The following is a 22,509-nucleotide window of genomic DNA, read 5'->3' on the forward strand; positions in this document are numbered from 1 at the left end:
GAGACCCCGAGTAGGTGCAGGTCGCTCCCCTTTTCTTGCAGAAATTCTCACTTTCTGCTCAGCTCGCTGCTGGGCGGGCACGGCGAGGCCGTGCAGCGCGGGGTGGACCCCGAATGGGGCTGGGGGGGCTGTAACAATTCCACCCAGGAGAAGACTAATAAGCCGAATTTCACGCCTCTTTGCAGGCAGGTTGCCCCCTCCCCGGTTCCCAGCAGTATCGTGCCTTTGCCCCCTGCGGCAGACAGTAAAGAAGCCTTTCTGGTGAGGGAGGAGAAAGAAACCCTTTCTGTTTCCAATAGGCTTTTAAAAAGAGACTTTTAAAAACAGGGGTTTACTCTCCTTTTTAATATAACCTGTGTCTGGGGCTAAAATCCTGGTGGTACCTTTTAAAAGGCTGCGCTTGACTTGTGCTTCACGTCCAAGGCCCTGAGGTCCCGTATCACAAAATCAGCTGGGAAATTCAGGACTCGATTTTTACGCTTTCACCTACTTAACAGCGTCTAAAATTGTGAGGGGACGATTTTTGGGTGATGTTGGAAGTTAAGGCAGAGGCAGCAGCAGAAGCTCAAATCCTTTCTCGGGGCGGGGTTGGTGGAGGGGCAGCATGGCCGAGAGGATGCAGTGGGGGAAAATGATGGAGGAGCAAAAAAGCCTTTTGCCGCGCAGCCCGACCTCATCGTCCCTGCGGCTGCAGGAGCAGGGACACGGGCAGACGGGGACACAGGGACACGGGGACAGAGAGCCCTTCCCAGGACGCCTCTCCCACCCCGGCCCGACAGCCCTTCCCGCTAATCCGTAGGTGGAGCTCTTCTGTCATCTTTTTCTGCTTATGTTGCTAAGTAGTACCCAGAAATAGCTTCTCTGGGAGGAAAAATTGCCTCCCTCAGCAGCTTTTGCCAAAGGTGAAATGCTCCGAGCATCCTTTGAAGAGCCAAAAGCTGAAGGGCTTCGCCCTGGGGCTGCTCGGGGCGGGGGTTTCGCTGCCACTTCCTCCGTCCCTCTCCCCGCCTCAGCACCAAGAAAAGAGGCCAAAATATCTCCCCTCCCTCTGCTGGCCCTCTCCCCGGCTGACGGCCGCCCTTTTTCTTCGTTTCTCCTCTCCAGGTCTGAAACGATGCGGCAGAGCCCCGCCGGCGCTCGGGACCCCGCGCCGCCCCGGCCCCGGGGAGCCGCTGCCCCTCTCACCGCCCCGGTGCCCATCAGCGGAGGACCATGCCCGTGACGGAGGGACGGCAGCTCGCAGCGGGACGGGAAAACGGGGTTTTCTAGCCTTTCCCCCCACCTCGGTATCATGACTGGAGAGACCCAGCATGTTTACACCATCGGCGATACTGAGGCCGGCCCCAAAGACCCCGACAAGGACTTTGGCTTTGAAGGCTGCGGGGAGAAGGATGGGAGGGCGCTCGGGGGGGAGGGCACGTCCCCCTTCCCCGGCCCCAAGGACAAGGAGCCCCACAGCCAGCGGGAAGCCGTGATCCGGCCGCAGCAAGCGGGAAAGATCGACTTCAAATCCCTCCACCGCAAACCCAAGTTTGGCAACGAAGGCGCCTGGGGAGAGGTCAAGGGCAGCCCCCAGTCCCCCCCGGGGAAGGGTCGAAGCCGTGAGCGCAGCCGGCGCTCAGGGAAGGGCGAGCGGGGCCACCATCAGCTTTACCGGCTCAGCATTGCCGGCACCCGGCCGAACCCCACCATCGGCATCGCTTACCCCCAGCAGAAGGTGACCCCCCCGAAGAAGCCAGAGGCGAACCATGGCCCCGTGGCCGGCAGCTACCGCTTCCATGTGCCCAGCATCCCCCAGCGCGAGGCCGAGCTCCGGCAAGAAGACCTCGGCTTCGGCCGCTGCTTCCCTGACGCCGCCACCGGCCGTACCTCTGCCAACTATACCTCACAGCCCGCTCCCCCCCACGGCCCCAAAGGGCAGCCCCCCACCACCGGCATCCCCCTCAAGAGCCCCGGCACCAATGGGCAGCTACCTTATTTAGAGTTTCAGGCAAACGGGGCCGACTCCTGGGCTTCCCCGGAGAAGAGCTTTGCCGGTGCTAGCTATGGGATCTCGGTGCAGAAGCCCAGCTCTTTCCCCGAGGGTGGCAAAGCCGGTACCCACGGTCTGGGGGCTTTGCCATGCCAGTACCCCTTCCAGCTGCTGCACGACTCGGGGAAGGAGCCGTACCGCAGCGATGCGGGGAGCCAGGAGTACCTGGACGTGGGGCTCGCCGCCGGCCAGCTGGCTCATGGCACCTTCGCCTTCCACTCATCCTCCAGAGAGTGGCAAGAGGAGGCGCTGAGCGGCGGCTCCTACGAGAGCGTGTCCCCCGAGGGCAGGCTGTATGGTTTGCCCGCGCCGCCGCCGCCGCCGTTCCTACACCCGCCACCGCCGCCGGCCCCGCACCACAGCCCGCTGCCGTGCTGCAAGGGCAGGAGCGAGCATCCCGCCGACCCCAATGGTGCTCTCTCGTCGTCTGGTGCTATCGACCAAAACCCAAGCACTTTCCAAGAAAACCAAGCTGTTTTTCCGTCTAGTTTACACTCGCCTAGTATGCCAAAGCCAGTCGGTAAGAGGCAAGCCTCAGCGAAAGACAGTGTCCCCAGCCCGCGGCTGCTGGTCCAGAGCAGCCCTCTGAGAAGGAACATGCCACCAAACTCTCTCTCCCAAGTGCACTTTCAGAGCAAAGCCTATTGCAGTTCACCCGCGGGCAGCGCCAGCGCAGGATCCGTGCCTTTCGAGACAAGCATTCCCACTACGGCACCCACCCACCCCAGGCTTGTGCAAGCTTGGGAAGGTGCCACTAAGGCGTTTTCTCCCATGGACCAGAACTCAGCACCTTATTCAAACCCTGTTGGAAACCAGTTCTCATTCGAGTGCCAGTCTGGCCCCGAGCAGAGGCAGCACAGGCAGAAAAGTGCCAGGATGCCTTGGCAGCAAATACACCTCACTTCTGCAATGCCCGGTCAAAACAGGCTAGAGCTGTCGAGACAGATCACCAGCCAGAAGCTCCCCTTCCCCCTGGTCACGTCGGAATGGCAGGGGAGCGGGAAAGCTCAAAAAGGGCCCCCTGTAAGTAACTCTCCAGCATATCACGGCAAAAAGCTCTTGTCAGGAGAGAGCCTCGGGGTCCAGAGGGGAGACCCCAACTCGACAGGCGCTTTCTCTTTCGAGAGTGGGAAGGAGCCAGGGTCTCCTGCCTGCGATTCCAGAAGCAAAGCCCTCTTCTACAGCATGGGTCAAGCAGGTCCTCCTCCCTCCAGGAGCTCCTCAGGCTCAGCACTGGTCCTGCCACCATCAGCCTTGGTGGCTGCCTCCCCTTGCGAGTCCCCGCTGCCGTCCCCTGTCCCCAACCCCACCTGCAGCAGCACCTGCTCGTCTCTCTCGCCCATGTCCAGCAGCCCGCTCAATGCCGGCTTTGAAGACAGCCAGATGTCCGTAGCGCTGACGCCCTCTCCTTTCTTCCAGCACCCCTGCCATCCCAAAGACGGCAACAAAACCTTCCACCCCTCCGATGTCCTGAGCTCCAGCTCCCTTCATTACCACGCCCTGGACTCCATCAAGTCCTTTCACTTCCCTCCTGATGCCCTGAAAGATGACAACCTCCTGAAATGCGCCCCGGCAAGCCCGTTCCACAAACCCGGCATGGAGGTGGCCAAAGGATGCTCGGATGGGCTGGATGGGGAGCAGCCTCCGCCGCCATACTCCTCCCATCACTTGCTGGCCAGTTCGCTCAGCAGCGCCAGCCTGGACCAGCTGGACGTGCTCCTGACCTGCAAGCAGTGCGACCAGAACTACAGCAACCTCTCCTCCTTCCTGCAGCACCGCCAGTTCTGCACCTCCCATCCCGCTCCCCAGGGAGAGGGCAAGGATGCTCCCCGGGCAGCCGAGGGGCGGAAAGCGCTCCCCCCAGAGCCCCCCAAGCCCCCCAGCCTGGGGCTCTCTCCAGACCCCCAGGCGCATTTGTTGGCGTTAAACAAGAGCGATGACTTCTTGCTGGATGGGGAAAGCAAAAGCGAGGGCAAGGAAGATGCTCTGAAGGGCAGCCTCTTCAACGGACTCGCTGCCAGCTCCCTGCCGCTCACCGCCTCAGACCTGGACATCGACGACGCCAAGCTGGACAGCCTCATCACCGAAGCCCTCAACGGCCTGGGGTACCAGTCAGATAATCCGGAGATCGACAGCAGCTTCATAGATGTGTTTGCTGACGAGGAGCTGACGGGCATGAAGGCAGCTGGTGGTGGGATGTCCCACAAGACAAAGGAAGCCCAGGTCTCGGAGACCAAATCAAAGCAGGCGGCGGCCAAGGAGAAGGCAGCGGGTCAGCCCAAGGCTGGCTTTTTTTATGAGGACAGCCATCGAGGTGGGGAGCAGGTGAAGAGAGGGGCAGGAAAGCAGCACCTTCACAAGGGGAGGCCGGCACAGAGGTTGGCAGCCCAGGAGCCAGATCCTGGGGCAGCAGGAGCGGAGAGGACAGCCAGGCTGCGGGCAGGCAGGAAGAACAGCATCCCACTGGTCACCACACCCTCCAAGTCCACGTCCAGCCAAAAGCATCCCAGGAAGCTCAGCCAGGAGCCTCCGACAAAGAGTGAGGTGGGGCCAGGTGTTGCCACCAAGAGCTCCAAGCCACCCCGGTTCTCCATGAAGGACATGAAAAAGCGTAAGCCCCGAAGCGGGACATGGAGCAAGGAGCTCATTCACAAGATTGTGCAGCAGAAGAACAAGCTTCACAAACTACAGGTGAAGAGCAGCAAGGAGGCACAGTTCCCCCAGGTCGCCGAGAGGCTGACGCCAGCTGCCAAGGAGGGCAGGTTTCAGGAGTATGACTATGTCTCTGACTCGGATGATGATGGGGCAGAGTGTAGCAAGCTCCGGGGTCGGAAGAAGCAAGGCACGGGATTCATCAGAAGGGCCAAGTACAGCTTTAGCAAGAAACGCCCAGGAAGAAGTGAGAGAGCCAAAGAGAAAGATCCAGCCTGGAGCTATAGCCGGAAAAGGGACAGTCAGAAAAGGGAGGCACAGGAGCACGGGGGGGTCCCAAGCCAGGAGGATGGCGAGAAAGAGGATTGTGTGGCCAGAGTCCGAAGACGGAGCAGTCAGTCATCCACTGGCAGCAACCACAGTGATAGCGTGCCCAGCAAGATGGGGACCAGCCCACCCCACGCTGATGGGGCCAGCTCGGGCGGCGAGAAGGGAGGCACACAGAGGAGGAGGCATTCGGGCAGCCCAGCACGTGTGCCAAGGACTCCACTCAGCCTTCCCGAGGAGAGAAGCCCAAAGAAGAGCCAGAAGAGCAAAGAGGACTTTCCCAGGGGGAGCAGGCCGTTTGGCTCAGCCAAACCTTTGGTAGCAGGCTCCAGGACACGTCCGAATACTGAACCAGGTGTTCCTGTGACGGACTGTGCAAAGGAGGAGCCATTACCACAGCCCCAGGAAAGGCAGCTGCCCAGCACAGCCACCTCGGGCAGGAGCCCCGTCAGCCTCTCCTGTAAAGAGGGGGCAGAAGAGCCCAAAGTAACAGCAAAGCACATGGGTGAGGTAGGAGAACCCACTCCAGATGCTCAGGACTCACCTGAGCTGACCATGGTCAACCAGCGGCATCAGTTTGCCCCTTTCATGAGTGATGGGCTGAAGTACCATGCAGAAGAGCTAATTGCTACATCCCACAGTGGTCACGAAGCTAGTCCTGGCAACGTGAGTGCTGCCTACTCGGAAGTGGGCATCAAATATTTGAAGGCACACGGGCTCTGTGACAGTCGGAAGGACTATCCCACGCCAGTTGCCCCATACGGGGGGGATGCAGTGGGGATGATGCTCACTGCCAAGGCGCCCGATCCATACGTCAGCAGTGACAATGCATTTTTCAGTCCCAAAGGCCTTCCTGGTCACTACGATGACAACCTCTTCTCAAAGCCCCCAGCCTTGGGCTCCTCACACATGGATGACATGTACTTATGCCGGGATGACATCAATACCAGCTCCTTTGAGCAGAAGCACGCCAGCATCTCCCCTTACACTGCAGAAACACCGCAGGGCAAGGTCTCGTCCCCTCTCAGCTTCGATTCCTCTTCAATATTTGGAGAGCTTCCCGTCACCGAGTTTGATCCACCACTGTACGAGAGTGTTTCTGCAAGCAAGGATGGTTATGTGACAACATTCACCTGCCCTGGCAATCCCCCCAACAAGCCACTGCCATTCGAGCAATCGTATCCACCGTTCATGCCAGAGAAAGACTGGTCCCTCATGGAGGAGGTGGCCCCAATGCTGCCAGAAGACATGACTCAGTTCCACAGCCTTTCAGTGGAGAAGCCACTAGCCAAGAAATTCCCAGAGGAAGGACCTGTCCCCACCAACCAACTCTCCCTGCCGCTGACGGACAGGATAACGGATTATAACGTGACTTTTATGAACAACATATCAGACGACGACCTGGAGATCAAGCGATTAGTCACAGAGCTGGAAAGTCAACTGCAAACCAGCAAGCTGGATAACGAGGCATCCATCGCCCTTCAGAAACCTGAGCAACACGTTGCTGCCCATCTGCGAGGAGGGGCGTCCAAGCAGTTCCCACCACTGCCGGTTGAGCAAGAGACGGGCCAGGAGAAAGGACTGTTTTTGGCAGACGAGCTGGACAATTCAAGCCTCTGCATCAGGGAGAGGCTGGGAGGCGAGAAGCCGGCCATCGCGAGTGCCCATGGGGACTACGAGAGACCCAGGGAGCCCTGGCCCTGCCCAGTGGAGCTGGGCTCACTGGAGGCAGGGATGTGCACACCAGCCCCGCTCACCACAGACCATTTCTGCTCCAAAGACAGCGGCGAGCAGCTCCGGGGAACTGTGACTGCCAAGGAAAGTGACTCTGGAATGATGGAAAATGAGTCTTCCTCCAAAAGCCTACCTGGCTCACGTACACCAGACCAAACAGAGGCTCCCGTCTACACAGACCCTGTGACAAAAAGCCCTCCTGTTGTCACCAACTCCATGTTCCCCAAGACCGTTGAGGCAGCAGAAGCAACCAAAGATCCCCTGCCATCCCTGCCATGCCAGCACACTGCCGAGAGCTTCCCTGTGCCGGAGAAAGCAGATGAAAGCCTTGCTGATGCTGCAGAGCTGGAGAAGTTTGATGCCCATCTTCCAAACCGTAAACCTGAATTTGGCTTTCAGCAAGGTTCTACCCCAGCTTTGGATCTTGCCTTTTCGCCTCACATCAAAGAGGTCCCAGATACAGAAGAAAGACCCTTAAGCAGACCCGAGTCACCCAAAATGGCGAAAAGCGCCATGGACTTTGAAGGGGATAGTGGTGGGTCTGTGTTGATGGAAGAAACGGAGGAGAGGAAGAGCCCCGCCACCTATCCAGCCCCCGGACTCGGCGACAAAGCCAGCAAGCAAAAAGTGCTACTGTTTGATATGCTGAGTCTGCCCAAGGAGAGCGACTGTGGCTCCCAGAAGATGCTGGCATCCCAGGAGACGGCTGCCAACCCTCTGCAGCAGCTCCAGCTTTTTGTTGCCCGAACAGTGAAGAGCAACGAAGAGGAGTTGCTGATGCCGTGCTTCCCCATGCTGCTTGCTCCCAGCCACCCCTCTGCCACCGCCCGTGTCCAGCCAGAGCAGAAAGAGGAGAGTGGTGGTGCCTTGGAAGGGGAAAATCAGACATACTGCCCTGCCCAAGGGGAGGGGAACGTCCCCATTGGAGGCAACGTGGAAAATATTGCTGCCCCAGCGAAACAGGCTGGGCTTTTGTCCGGTGGATGCGAGCAGCTGGAGTCGTTCAGTGCAATGGGCTCCTACCATGCAAAACAATCCGCGTTTGCGAAGCCGGAGCTGCAAAATAATGTAACGGAGCTGCAGCACTTAGCAAATGAACGTGTGGAGCCGAGTGATATTAATATCCGTGCAGATGGTGTTTCCCAAGAGCGTAATGACCTCTCGCCGCTCAAAAACACAGTGGTGACCCCACCACCGGGGCAAGGAAAGAAAGCTGAACAGCTCATGGAAGAGCAGGAGCAAGATAAAAACAAAGCGACCTCGGCATTTCAAAAACATGAGCAATCCCATTTAAGCCGTAGTTTGCTTGCGACAGAAACGGTGGGCAGTGCAGCAGCAGAGAGGCTGGAAAGGAATCAGGTGGGGCAGGGGGCACAGCCCCTGCCCGTTGCTCCCACAGGTCCCACCAGCCCCCCCGGTCCCTCTGAGGAAGAGTTCCACCAGGATCACCACTTGGTGCCGGAGACGAAAGCCAGTGCAGTCAGTGCAAAGACTCCCAGAGAAGAAAATGGCAAGAAGTCCCTCAATGGCTGTAATTACACAGGTGAATCTCCAGCTAGCTTGCCCTTGCTGACCAATTTTTCCAACCCCAAATGTTTGCAAAGCGGTGAGGCCAAGGGAGAAGAGGTCCTCGGCTTCGGCACTCAGCTTTCAGATGAGAAGAAATACAGCGCATCCCTGCTTAACGCATCAAATTCATACATCACGAAGAGATGTCCTCCTGAGGCCAACAGCCACCGTGCCCATCACCCCGCCATGACCGCCACAGAGCAAGGGACGTGGAAGAGGGCACCCACCTTTCCTCCCTCGCTGCATCACCGTGGGGCTGTGCTGACAGAGGCGGTTGGGGATGGTCACTGTCACCTCCCTGACAGTGTTTTGGGTAACTACAGACCACCCGAAAGAGAAGGGACAGCAAGACTCTGCACTCTGCTGCACGCTGATGGTCTGTTAGGCTCTGCCTTGGAGACAGATGGTCCCCAGAAACAGCCCAGGAAGGACTGCTCTCTTTCCTGCTCGCCACCTTTCAACCAAAAGAGTGTTGGGACAGAGGTACCCAAAAGCACCAGTGCTGTGCTGTCAAGTTCTCATTTTAAAGAAAACCAAGTGCGCACCATCACAGATCTGGTCATTAACTCCATTCCTCCAGAAACGCAAGATTACCCAACCCAGCCCACGAGAGATCCTCTACCGATCATCGGAGAAAGAGAGGTAAACCTGAATCAAGAGAACAAGCTTGAAAGCTGCTCTGATGATGGAAATAAGCACCAAAGTGAACTAGAGTCTTTGTCCAACGGTTTTGTTTCTCAGCAGGTGCCAGCAGATGCCAGAAGTCTTACAAGGACTGAAGATCTTGGTGCTGCTGAATTAAACGGCGATGAGTTTTCAGAGGCAGCAGAGGTGAGACTTGGTGGTCTTCCCAAAACCACAGAGAGTGGAGCAAAGAGCTTAGAAGGGGAGAAACCCAAAACCCATGGGACTGGAGAAGCTGGGAGTTGTGTGTTAAACAATATGGGCCAAGGAGAGGGCAATATGCATAACAGTACTCCAAACCCTTCCCAAAATGAACTTCACAAAGAAAAGAAGCCAAATGGGCTCCCAGTGACCTGCGACATTTGTTCAGCCACTTTCCGATCCAAGCCTGGCCTGACCAGGCACAAAGCTGTCAAGCACCAGGTGAAGAATGGTGGTGTACCGCAGCCCAGCAAGACTCCCAGGTCCACTTTGATTCCTGCAGACAAGATATCGAAAGCAGCCCAAAAGGTGCCCAGGCGGAGCCTGAAGACTTCGTTCAAAGATAAAACCCGCAGCTCACAGATGCCAACCACCAACGTTGACCACATCCCCAGGAAAATATGCCCAGACCTGGAGAAGGAGCCCAGCACCCAGATGCAAGAAGTGGTCAGCAGAGTGCTCAGTGACCTCAGCGTGATCTCCTTCGAGATGTCCCAGGAGCTGCACCGCACACATGTTCTGCAGAGGGAGATGAAGGCAAAGGAACCACGCTTAGAGACGAGGGGAGCAGGCGAGGCAACGGCTGGGAAGCTGGACCCAGGACAGCAAGCCAGGAAGGGAGAAAAGGGCAGAAGGAGCCAAAGCAAAGATCCTGGAGATGCGAACAGCAGTTCTGAAAAGAAGCTAAATAGGAAAGTGCGACGAAGGAAAGCAAAGGTATTTCCCAGCAGAAATGATCCCAATGGTTCATGTGAACTGGAGAAGGCGGCAGGTCCTCCCCCTGCTGCCCTGAGCTCCAGCCTGCCGAGGATCATGGAGGGCTTGCATGAGCCAGGCAGTTGCATCTCCGCAGAGGAACAAAATAGGTACAACTCAACACAGCACTCTCAAAAAGCTAAGCAGTCCCCTTGTGCAGCTGAGCTCCCAGAGGACCCGGGTGACAGAATGATGTCTTCGAAGGAAACGGTCAGCGAGGAGTCAGTGACAGGCACAGCTGCCTGTCCCGGGGAGGTGGAAGATCCAAATGGAGCGGAAAACACACAGGCTTGCAAAAAATGGGTTAGTGGGTTTGTGAAGCAAGTGGAGAAGGGATTGGGCAAGGTAGGCAAAGAGCAGCATCATGGTGCTAATGGCATGGAGGAGACAGATGCTGAGACAGGAGACAGTCCTGCAGCAGGCAGCAGTGCTGGGAACCAGGGTGGTGTCCCACAGAGTCCCACAGCTCCTGCTGAAGAGGGTCTGCCACTGGAGACGCATAATTCAGAAAAGACACAAAATGTTCCTGGGCAAAGCACTCTGCAGACCACACCGGGGACCAGCCCTCCTCCGGCCGAGCCAAAACACTGGGCGAAGGCAGACGTGCCACCGGGCAGAGAGCACTGTGTGGAGAGTGCGGCCGTCTCAGACCTCCAGAGCTTATTTGACGATGACTCCACATTCTCACAGCTGTTCCCCCGGGATGACCAGTTTGTCCGGAGAAAGTGCACACGGGTGTATGGGAAGCGCAGCAAGAAACCCAAGGCCATCACCGAGGTAAACCTCCAGCCAGCAGGTGCCATCGACCTCTTCACGATCCAATTAGCTTCTGACCTCAGCGATACCAGCTCTTTCTGTGTCACCAGGGAAGACCCTTGTGAATACGAAACCATCTCTGTTGACGATGCCTTAATGCTAAACATGTGTCACAGCAGCAAGGCAAAGAGCGGAGATGCTGCTCCCAGTGGATCTAAAAGCATTGCGCCAAGGTCAACCTGCGAGAAGACCGACCAAGGGAAGGAGGACATTGACCTGGAAGACAACATGATAACCTTCTTGTGCCAAAACAGCCAAGTGGACAACGTCCCCAGCTTGAACATCTGGGGGAGCCTGGAGAAAGAGGGAGAAAGCCTCTCCGCCGAGGACATGTTTGAGCCTCTGATGGACCTCGAGGATGAGCAGTCGATCAGAGAAGTGAGCTCTGAGCCCCCTGACCTGGCGGAGGAGCCCTACAATGGTAAGGCTAACGAAGTTTCAGACTCTCCCGAATTTCATACCATCGACATCGAGATGCTGAACGCAAAGCTGAAAATGAGAGACATGTGCTTCTTCGGCCCTTGCGAAGATCTTCCTGGCCATGGGGAGGACAGTGCTGGCACTTTCAAGCCAAAGTTGGGCCAGCACAGCAAGCACAGAAGTAAGCTAGAAGATGGGAAGCTGGGGAAAAACCGCAGTGAGATAACCATCAAGGCCAAAGACAAGCAGTACAAATGCAAAGTCTGCTTCCAGTGGTTCCTGACATTAGGAGAGCTGGACTTCCACAAGCTCTCCCATAACCCTTCCCCTCCACCTACCTGCTACATGTGTGTCCAGCGCAAATTCAGCTCCCGGGAGCAGCTGAGGGACCATCTGAAGGAGAAGCACGCCAAAAACAAAGCCGGTCTGTGGGCTTGTGGGATGTGCCTGAAGGAGATCTCTGATGTCTGGATGTACAACGAGCATCTCCGGGAGCATGCCACCCAGTTTGCTCGCAAAGGGCAAGCACAGAAGTCCGTGATGGGCCTGCCAGCCTGCTTCGGTGAGGACAATGCCGCTGTCACCCACTTCCTCAACACCATCATGTATCGGAAGCCCAGCAGGTCCTCCCGGCACGCCGACCCCAGCAGCAAGCATGCCGTTAGCAGAGAGAGCAAGAGCCCCAAGGAGCTGCCCCTCGAGCCGGAGGCCAAGGTGTTGAAAGACCCCTCAGAAAGCAATATAAAGGTGAAGCCACCTGCACCCAGCTCCTCTAAAGCGTCCGCCAGTCCATCTCCAGAGCACGTGGCAAAAAGCGAAGGCACACCAAAATCTGTCCCCATGCACCCAGACTGCAAGGATCCTTCCAGGGACTGTCATCACTGTGGCAAACAGTTTCCCAAACCCTTCAAGCTCCAACGGCACTTAGTCGTGCACAGTTTACAGAAGATTTACTTGTGCCACAAGTGTCCGATGTTCTACCAGGAGACCAAAGAGCTTCGAAACCACCTCAGCCAGGAGCACGGGATAGTGGAGGAGCAGGAGATCAAGCACACCACCCTGTACGCCTGCGAGCTCTGCGCAGACGTCATGCACGTTATCAAGAAGTCCTTCATCTGCAGCATGTGCAACTACACCTTCTCCAAGAAAGAGCAGTACGACCGGCACATGGAGAAGCACCTGGCAGGAAGCAGCAAGACTTTCAAATTCAGAGGGGTCATGAGGCCTGGCGTTGCCTCCAGAGAGGGCAGGGAGAAGATGAAAGAGGACAGCTCTCTCCGGGAGGGCATGCCACCGAGCAAGAAGAGGAAGATTGCTCACCATGGCAGCTCACTCCTGCGTGTCTCACCGGTCCATCTGGACCACACTAGTGACCTTCAGTTGGTAGAGGCTGCAAGCCCCAGCCTGCAGGCTCCCACTGACTCCCTGCCTACAGCACCCGGTGACCCAGGAGCACCCCAACCCTCTGTGAAAACAGAAGACCTGGTGGGTGACTTCTCTGACCTCCTGGCGGAGATGGAAAAATCCCAGTTTGACACCCTGCCTCCACCACCCTGCCTCTCCCCATCTTTGCCACAGGCTGTGGCGAGCAGTCCGGAGCTCGGCCATATCGCTGCCCTGTCTATCGAGGAGCTGGAGAAAGGAGCGTTTGATGGGAAACCACTTCCTTTCTTGGACTCGCCTGAGTTTACCATTGACCTTGCTGGCTTGGCTTGTAACCACGCCACAGATCAAAAGCTCTCTCCTCTGCACCTGACCGAGAAACGTGGCTACACCGATGCCCATAAAAGAACAAGCGTAGGCAACAAAGATGAAAACATAGCGGGTGCCCTGGAAAATCTTGATGCAGCCACGGATGCCATGGATGGTATCCCATTTCTCCAGCTTGCTAAGAAGGTCTCAGAGCTTCCTGCCCCACAGGCAGAGACTCCGTTGGCCAAGGAGACTCACAGGTGGTGCAACCCCAGTGCCAGTGATGCCTCGTCTTGGGAAGATGCATCTAAGGCCACGTCTCCAGAAGCTGCCCACCACCCCGTGGCCCTGAAGGACAAGACAGCACCACCCACGCTGAACAGGACTGCCAAAGATTCAACCCTGCCGAAGAAGAGCACGGGTAGCCAGCCCAGCAGTGAGGCAGCTCCTCATGTGGGCAGCCCCAGCAGCAGCACCGAGGAGGGTCAGCAACCCATCTCGGGGAAGGAGAAACCCATGCCCGAGGCTAAGGACAGCAGCACTAACGCCAAGGATCAAGGTGGCAACCCAAGCAAATCCACTGGCCACCAGCCCAGAGGTGAGGCAGCTAGCAACGCTGTGAGGCACAGCCACGTGGAGCCGAGCAAAGCCACCAGCAAGCTTCACCCCAAAAGGCGGAAAGAGCACAAGTCCTTGAGCCACCGGAGCAGCTCTGGCTCCCGGGAGAACATGGAGGGAGACGGGAAAAAGAAAAAAGCCCGGACCCCATGCCCAGGAAGGAGCGAGAGTGCTGGTGAGCTTAAACGTGCCGGCTGGAGCAACACCGAAGCTTCTGCCCTCTCCCCCGGGAGGAGGGAGACACACTGCAACAAACTGGTACCCAAACCCAAAACGGGCACCCAACTGAAGAAGATGGTCCTGGACACTTACAACCAGAAGAAGGGGGAGCTCCGTCACGCCAACGGGGACACGAAGCGCAGGAAGGCTATTCTGGGGAAGAGCCTCCACCAAGTGTTGGCCAAGGGGCCGGCACCGTCCCCGCGTGGCTCCTTGCACAGCCCGCGAGCCGCTCGGGGTGCCAAGCCGGCCGGCTCGGCCAGCTACCGCACCGCCGAGTCCCAGAACAACCTGCTAAGCCAACTCTTTGGGCAAAAATTAACTAGCTTTAAAATTCCTTTAAGAAGAGATACTTCAGAGTAATTTATGGAAGTGACTTATGGTGATCCTCAGCTGCTTTCATGGGGTTTGCAAGGGAAAAATTATCAAAGCATTAAATTCGTTTGCGTAGCATGATTTCTCTGTCTAGCTTAAATGAACTTGCACTGCAGCCTCTGTGAAATAGTTTGCTTTGTGTCTACTAATCTACTTTAATTCACCTGATTTATCATGCAAATGCTAGAACTTTGATGTTGCTGATGATTTTCATGAACTGAAATTGTAATCGCTTTGGGCAGACTGAATCGTCGAGAGCAATTGCTTTATTGCAGAAGTGCTGAGGTTATAAGGATACTTGCAAATCTCAGACCCTTTTGAGACTGTGTCTGTGTTATCTTTGTACAAAGTACTTGAAGAGATGAACTTCATTCCGTAGACGTCTTATTCATAAGGTGCAGTACACTGTAGAAAGCAAATTTTTTTTTTTGAAGATTTTGCACAAATAATCCCGTACGATTCATTTAATTGGGAGCTGGCCTAAGAGATGATACAATTAAAAAAAAAAAAAAAATTAAATTAAGAATCCAGTGTCCTATATTTTGACAGCCATCCCTATGAATTTGTTTCTACATCGTCAAGAGAATAACGAACTGGCTCTGGGGCTGCCGGGGCTGTCGGAGCCCTTCAGAGGATGCTGCCGCTCTTTGACCACTGTAGACGATGTAACCGGAGGAGAGCCGCCACCGCGAGCAAACTGCACCTTGACACTTGTGACAAACTCTGATTTTTTAGGGTTGTTTGGGTTTTTTTGGGGTTTTTTTGGTTTGTTTTTTTTTTTTTGTGCGTGCGTGTGTGTGTGTTTTCTTTTTGTTTCGTTCTGTTTGGGTTTTTTTGGTTGGGGGGGAGGGAGGGGGTTGCGCAACAACAAAACTGTGCCAATTTACCGCACCAAAACGGTACTGTCCGAGTGCCCTCAACGGTATCGCTTCTAAACTATCTTACTGTATTGAGTTAGTGGCTATATAGGTATCCGCTTTTTACTATGCAGTTACTGGTGCTATTCTTCTTTTGTAATGTGAATACAGACTTCCTTGATTGAAAAATAAAAGGGAACCATTAGGAAGTAGCCGTTGCCTGTAAAATAAAACGAAGCAGGAAAAAAAAAATAAATAAAATTTTAAAAATCCAATTTTAGGGGGTAAAAAAAAAAAAAAATCCTGTATGCTGGTACTCCATAGTGTCAAAAAGGTTATCTCATGTTAAACGAGCGCGTTGTACAACCGAACTTTTGAATCTGGAAAGAAATCTCAGGTGCAAACGAGGACATGGAAGATAATGAAATACTATTGAAATACTCCCAAGTCAAGGAGGTGAAGTAATGCACTGATGTGATATGAACAGTCAGAGTACTTTGCGTCTGTCCTGCAATTATTATTTTTGTTTTGTTTTAGATTTAAAAGGAAAAAAAAGAGGCTTTATTCTGTTAATATGTATCTTTACAATTCTTTGTATTGTATAAAAATATTGTAGGTAAATTACCTTGGGTGCAATGTGTTCTGTCAAAAGTTTTTATTTTGATATTTTGTCAGAGAAGCAGAGAGAGAGCAGGAAACGCCGTTTTATGATGTTGTATGTGTGCTTTTAAAGTGCCTCTTTAATATTGTTAAATAAAGTATGAGATGAAAATATGGGGTGGTACTGTAAAATCATACATGATTAATCTTTTCAAATATATTCCAATATTTTCACAGAAATTTCCTGTCTGCGTGATGTCTGTGGGGTGTTCCTCCCTGGTTGCGTCCCGTACCCCACGATCCCCGTGCTTCCCTCCTCCCACGCGCATCTCTAACCAAACGATGATATTTCTAATTGACAGTGGGATGCTCTGTATGTCTTCATGGTGTCCTCTGTAAAGTGGCCGCAGGAGGACGTTGGTGCAGCTGCCGTCACCTTCCAGTCATTTGCAAAGCAGTGGAGCTTCTCAATGGTGAAGATGCTCGTGCGTCTCCTCTTCCCCACTGCATCTTGCCCGACTCCTACTCATGGAACATCTGTCTTGCCCCCACGGTGGGGAAAAAAAGCCCAACTTGACGGTGATGGCCTAGTTTAGTCATCACCAAATAGTGATGGTGATGGCCCAGTTTGGGCATCATTAATTGGTGATGGTGATGACCCAGTTTGGTCATCATCAGTTGGTGATAGTGATGGCCCAGTTTGGGCATCATCAGTTGGTGGTGGTGATGGTGACGGTGATGGCCCAGTTTGGGCATCATCAGTGGTGATGGTGATGGCCCAGATAGGGCATCATCAGTTGTTGGTGGTGATGGTGATGTTGATGGCCCAGTTTGGGCATCATCAGTGGTGATGGTGATGGTGATGGCCCAGTTTGGGCATCATCAGTTGGTGGTGGTGATGGTGATGGTGATGGCTCAGTTTGGGCATCGTCAGTGGTGATGGTGATGGTAATGGTGATGGCCCAGTTTGGGCATCATCAGTTGGTGGTGGTGATGTTGATGGCCCAGATAGGGCATCATCAGTTGTTGGTGGTGATGGTGATGTTGATGGCCCAGTTTGGGCATCATCAGTGGTGATGGTGATGGCCCAGTTTGGGCATCATCAGTTGTTGGTGGTGATGGTGACGGTGATGGCTCAGTTTGGGCATCGTCAGTGGTGGTGGTGATGGTGATGGCCCAGTTTGGGCATCATCAGTTGGTGATGGTGATGGCCCAATTTGGTCATCACCAGTTTGTCCTCAAGCTGACCTTTGCTGGCACAGCACTGAGGTCTGAAGGTAGGAGGCTGACACAAAGCCGGGCATATTATATTCTTTAATTACTGTTGCAATCATAACATTTAAACGCTGTCAATGAGAGATAGCTCCTAACCGCAGGCTAGAATCCTTGCCACTTGGGGCTTGTAACTAAAACTGCAGGATTAATTTGATTAATTGATAGAATTATTTTCCAAACTACTCTTTTGTTTATGGAGGCTTAAAATGCTTGCCGCCTGCACCCTCCTGGTGTGTTGCAGAGTGAAGATAAAGTGGCTGAAAATAATTAGTATGGCTTAATTTAGGGAAAAAAATAACCTCAAAAGAATTTTGCAGAAAATTTAAGGCAGCACATTTTACTTTGTTTTGGCAGGAAATATTATGGAGCTGGAAATGGGACTTTTATGTTTTTCCCTCTCCTATATTTCACCAGGGCTGCAAACCTACGGGGCGGAGGAGTATTTCACGCCTGGTTGTTACTGTAGCTCTCCCCCACCTTCAGATTCCTAACCTGGGCACCTGGAAATGAAGTCCCCTGGGAGCCACAGGGTTGCTGCAGGGGATGGGACTTGTCCTGGTCCCTGGGCAGGGTGCGGAGACACCGTCCTAAAGCAGCACCCACCTTATTGCAGCACAGGCCACAGGCGATGCTCGCCTCGGGTACTGCTCCCTCCCGAACGCTGGTCCCCAGGGCGATGCTAGCATCATCATCCCTGCAGCTCTGAAGGATGAAACGTTTAATTCTTCCCTTTCCCCTCTAAGTGAGAGCGGGTTTCTTTTTCCCCCATCCTCTCCCACCTGCTCTCACCCGCATCCCCCTCCCGCGATCTCAGCACCTGCCAAGTGAGTGATCCCCCCCGCTCCCCCCCCCTCCACGTCCATCAGCTCCCCTCGGCTCCCGAAAGCCCCCAGTTTTGCTGAGTCCCGCGTTATCCAGCAGCACTTGACACTTGGAAGATTGCAGGCCCCCATCAACGTAATTCCAGCAAGGAAGGCAAAGCCGGGCGTCTTCTCCCGGCTGCAGATTAACTCGCTGCTCAGCGGGTGTCAGCGGCATGGGGGGGCATGCGCACGTCCCAGGGTGCCAGGGCTGCACCCCACCGGGATGCGCGGCTGGTCTGCACCATCCTCATCCCAACCCACAGCCTGCACGGCTGGGGACAGCCCTGCAGCCAGCCCCAGGGGGGCTGCAGGGTGGCAGGGTCTGAACCAAGGGTGCCTGGTGTCCCACGGAGCCCCTGGGGGGGTTGCTTGGCTTCTTGCCACCACCCTAAATTTTCCTCAAGCTGCTGTTCGCTCTTCAACCCCGCCCCAAATCCAGCTGGCCTTTCTTGTCAGCCACACACCCAAGTTTCTATGCTTTAAGCCCCTCTGTAAAGCCCGAAGGATAACGGGATCCACCATGGTTGTCACGCAGCTAGCAGGGGCTAAAGATTTATATTATTTTTTTCTTGCTCTTGAGTCAAATCTGGCCGTTCCTTGCACAGCGGGAATTTAAACCCCAGCTCCCACATCCCCCCGGCTGTACGTGAGCGATGGGAGCCACACACGCCCACGGGCTCCTGCATCCCTGATGCTGAATTGCATTCAGGCGGGGAAACCCCAAGCCCGGGCGGCTGCGGGGTGCAGGGACGGCAGCTTCGGGGGAGCCGGGGACATAAGGCAGGAGCCATGCACCCACCCGGGGGCTGCAGTCCTGCCAGCAGCGATGCCCCTTAAGCTGCAGCCCCGTTTCACTGCCTGACCCCCAGGGATGAGGGGATCAGTCCTTTTGTGAGTTAGAGCATCATCCCTATAGCAGGGATCAATAGGGGAGGCAGGGAAATAAGCACTGAGAAACCCCAGCCTTGACTTTGGGGCATGGGGATGGCTCGTCCGCACATTCCCACCGGGCTTCAGTAGCATCCGGCATCGTTTTGCGTCCTTTGTTTTAACCCAAAAACCTTTGTGCTGCCACCGCGGCTCCCGGGAGCCCTGAATCCCGCAGCAGCATCTCTGTGCGGGACGTGCCCAAGCTGTGCCCAAGCAGCAGAGGGACGTGCCCAAACAGGAGAGGGACGTGCCCAAGCCGTGCCCAAGCCATGCCCAAGCCGCCGAGGGCCGTGGGCTGCCGGCAGCTGCCTGGGGCTGAGCCGCAGGCAGGTGACAAGTGGCACCCGGGGCCAGGTTCTCTTGCCGGTAGGTGGCAGGGCCCCTCCGCAGCGCACCCAGCCCCGCAGGCGGGGGCACTGAGATGCCATTCCTCCCTTTTGGGACAAAAGAAGAAAAAAACCAAAACCCTAAAACGTGACTTTTTGCGGCTGGAAATAGCTGTTTCTGCAGCCTTGGCGGAGCCCTGGTCCCACGGACACCCAGACCCCCTCGGGGTGCCCAGCGCAGCACCCAGGATCCCCACCACCCGCCCCTCACCCGTGAAATATGGCCGAGGCAGCGCCTTAGCTTTCCCCATTTACATTCCTCTGCCGACACCTCCTCTCCCCGCGTCTCTAATAATATCACCCCAGATTAATTGGCACTAATACAAATGTACACAGCTCCATAAAAAGATGTCACCTCGCTCACAATGGGGGAAACGGCTGCTCGCGCATTATCTCTGCTCTGCAGGCGTGTAATTCACTCCTCGGGAAAACACGCTATTTATTCTGTTACCCTATAACAATCTCTCCGCAAACACAACGGGATCGGGGGGAGCGGGGGGGAACACCCGGCCATGCCGCTGTCACCAGCACCCTGGCGGTTGTCCCCACGCAAGGAGCACCCATGGGTCCCCTGCCTGGTGGGGTGGGATGCGCAGGGTGATGGGGCAGGGAGATGTGGGGCTCGGGGACATCCCCGCACCGGGGATCCAGCCCTTGGCCCGGCGTTGGTTGACGCAATTGCAAATTCTCAGGCCTGGGGGGATCTAAGAGGCTTTGGGACAGTGCCAAAAACCTAATTGAAAGGACACTGGCAAGGAATGTGCAAGGGGAAGGACTGCAACCTGTTTCCTCCCCGTAGCTGGGCTCCCCTCCCCGGGCAGGGCTGCGCACCGGTGTTCAGCCCCCAACGGCTCGAGCGCAGCTGTTTTGGCTTCTTACTGCATGGGTGAGATGCAGCCCCCCGAAAAAAAAATGTGTGACAGCGACCGGGGTCTGTCCCTTCAGGCCCTGGAAGGACGCTGCCGCTGCTTCCCCTAGCACAAAGAGTCGGGAGTAGCCAACATCCCCCTGCTCCGCTCTGGGGAGAGGAAATTTGGGCGCCCTATTTGTGTCTGCTCCCCAGCCCCCCCAGGTCCATGCAATTAATGGTGTTGCATTTAATTAAACGATTTGTCTAATTGTCGCGAAGTAAGCAAACGTGCCAGGTAAATAACACTGGTGCTGTGGCTGGTGTCAGTGGGCGATGCCACGGATGCGCCCGGAGGAACCAGCTGAATCTGCAGCGCTGCAGCAGCCCCCAGCCCCAAAACACCCACAGCCGTGCTGGGGTGGGGGGGATGGAGACACACACCCCCCCCCGAAAGCAGCAGAACGGAGCCTCAGCTCCCCATCGCCCGGGCCCTGATGGAGCCAGCGCCCATCACGGCTGACACAAAGCAGAGGCCGCTCAAGTCTCCTTGGGCCGGACCCTGCGAAGCCGTCGCTCGGTTTCATCACACGGTGGGCAAGGGAAAGGCTCTGGAAGTGGAGCTGCCCGTCCTGGGGTGGGACTGTCTCCAGGAAGGCTGCGAGTCGGGGCCAAACGAGGTGAAAAACGCCGTCGGGATCGTTTTGGGGGGCAGCTGGCCAAGCGGGGGGAGAGCAAAGCCTTGTCCTCGGCAGCGTCTCCCTTCCTCGATATTTTTTTTTTTTTCTCCCCTGGAACTCTTCTTAATTCCTAACTTAATTTCTTTTGACATCCTCATTGCCGGCTTGACCTCTTTACTGGAATCATGTGCTGCTTAAAACTCATTATCCCACCATTGAAACAGGAAGTTAATTAAAAACCCTTTAAAAAAAGAAAAAGAGAGAGGGGGGGAAAAAGAAAAAGCACACCCCATGTCCAGGGATAGATGGGGAGGGGACACGGCCAAGCCACCGTGCTGTGCCAGGCCGTGCCATGCTGTGCTGTGCCACGTCCCTGCAGCGCACCAGCCCCCTGTTCCCCCACTGATCCAAAAATCGCATCACTAATTGGGGAGCACCGGCCATCACTGCCGGCAAACCCTCCCGAGACAAGACTGGCCGCAGCCGAGGGCCAGGTTTGGCAGAAATGGTTATTTTTCACAGCAGGAATACTCCCGTCATGGAGCCAAAATATACATGACTCCCCTTTACCCCACAATTAGCCTCAAAATCACCACCTGGATGCATCCTCATGGCGAGGATGGGCTTGTGTGGCTGGGACGATGCTGAGAGAGACTCAGCATCCCTACACCGTCCCCTGTGTGCCTTGGGGTGTCCCCCCCACCCTGAGACAGGGGGCACGGGGACCCTGGAAGTCACAAATGGCACTTTTGGGAATGTCCATCAACAAAAAAAGCTGGATTTTAAGAGGGGTTTGGGATGCCAAAGAGAAGCCCTGGGGACCCCATGGAAGGGTTTGGGGGCCCACGGGAGGGTTTGATGATCTCCAAAGGGTGGTTTGGGACCCCAAAAAGGGGGAGGGGGACGGGACGACAACAAATGTCCCAGAAGGGGGAATTGGTGGCCCTCTGGGAATTTAGGACCTTACAGAGGGAGCGTGAGGGTGCAAAAGGCAATTGAGACCCCAAAGGTGGGGTTAGGGACACCAAAGAAGGGGCTGGGGTCCCAAAAGAGGGGCTTAGGGACCCTAAAGGGGGGTTGGGGTCCCAAGGGAGGGGCTTGGGGACCCCACGGGGAACTGGAGTCCCAAAGGAGTGGGTTAGGGACACCAAAGTGGGAGCTGGATCCCAAAGGAGGGGCTTAGAGACCCCGAGGGGCCGTTGGGGACCCCAAAGTGTGGGGGGGATAAAACCCCAAAGGGGTGGGGGTCAGAGTCCCAAGGCAGGGTGCTGGGGGGCTCGGGGGGGGCGTGGGAGACGCCAAAGTAGGGCTGGGGACACGCGGGATATTTTGGGGGACGCGGCGGGGGGGGGGGGGGGGCACACGCTCCACCGAGCCCCGCACGGATCGGGCCCCCGGGGGGGAGGTACCGCCCCCTTCCCCGCCGCCCCCCCTCCCTCCCGCGGCCGCCCCGCCCCGCCCCGCCCCGCCGCGGCGGCGGCAGCCGGCTACGCCATCCGGTGGGCGGGGCCTGCGGGGGGGGGCGGCGGCCTATGGGCGGCCGCGGCGGTGCGCGGCGGGGGCTGGCCCCGCCCCCGTGGAACGTTCCGCGGGTTTGATCGGCCGCGGCGCCCCATTGAGAAAAACCCGCGGCGGCGGCGGCGGCGGCTCCGCTCCGCCGCGTACGGCCCGGCCCGCCCCGGCCCCGGCCCCGGCCCGGCAGCGCGGGCGGGCGGGCGGGCATGCGAGCAGCCGGGGGCCCGCCCGCCGCCACCCACCTGCCGCCCGCCCAGCCGCCAGCCGGGGCGCCGGGCTCGCCCCCCGCCGAGCGATGTCCAGGAGGAAACAGAGCAACCCCCGGCAGATCAAACGTGAGTTCCCGCTACCGGCACCTCCCCCTCCCCCGCTCCTCCGCCGCGCTACCGCCAGCTCCCCCATTCTGTATTTACCCACACACACACCCCCCCCCCAGCTTATTTTTTTTGCACCACCCCCTC

At 56.3% G+C, this 22,509-nt stretch overlaps 2 protein-coding genes across 4 annotated transcripts in view; both read left to right on the forward strand.

Annotated features, from left to right (window-relative positions):
- ZNF469 (zinc finger protein 469) overlaps positions 1-14,872 on the forward strand; it is a 32,773-nt gene extending 17,901 nt beyond the window's left edge. For both annotated transcript variants that reach the window (XM_054201210.1, XM_054201209.1), the window contains exon 3: positions 1,105-14,872. In XM_054201210.1, coding sequence (XP_054057185.1) covers positions 1,292-14,083 — 12,792 coding nt within the window. In that variant the 5' untranslated portion in view covers positions 1,105-1,291 and the 3' untranslated portion in view covers positions 14,084-14,872. The remainder of the gene's footprint in view (positions 1-1,104) is intronic.
- A 7,395-nt stretch (positions 14,873-22,267) lies between these two features.
- The window catches only part of ZFPM1 (zinc finger protein, FOG family member 1), a 34,760-nt gene continuing 34,518 nt past the window's right edge, over positions 22,268-22,509 (forward strand). For both annotated transcript variants that reach the window (XM_054199621.1, XM_054199622.1), the window contains exon 1: positions 22,268-22,383. In XM_054199621.1, the coding sequence (XP_054055596.1) occupies positions 22,344-22,383 (40 nt within the window). In that variant the 5' untranslated portion in view covers positions 22,268-22,343. The remainder of the gene's footprint in view (positions 22,384-22,509) is intronic.

This window comes from Rissa tridactyla, chromosome 4 (assembly GCF_028500815.1).
Source record: "Rissa tridactyla isolate bRisTri1 chromosome 4, bRisTri1.patW.cur.20221130, whole genome shotgun sequence".
NCBI lineage: Eukaryota > Metazoa > Chordata > Aves > Charadriiformes > Laridae > Rissa > Rissa tridactyla.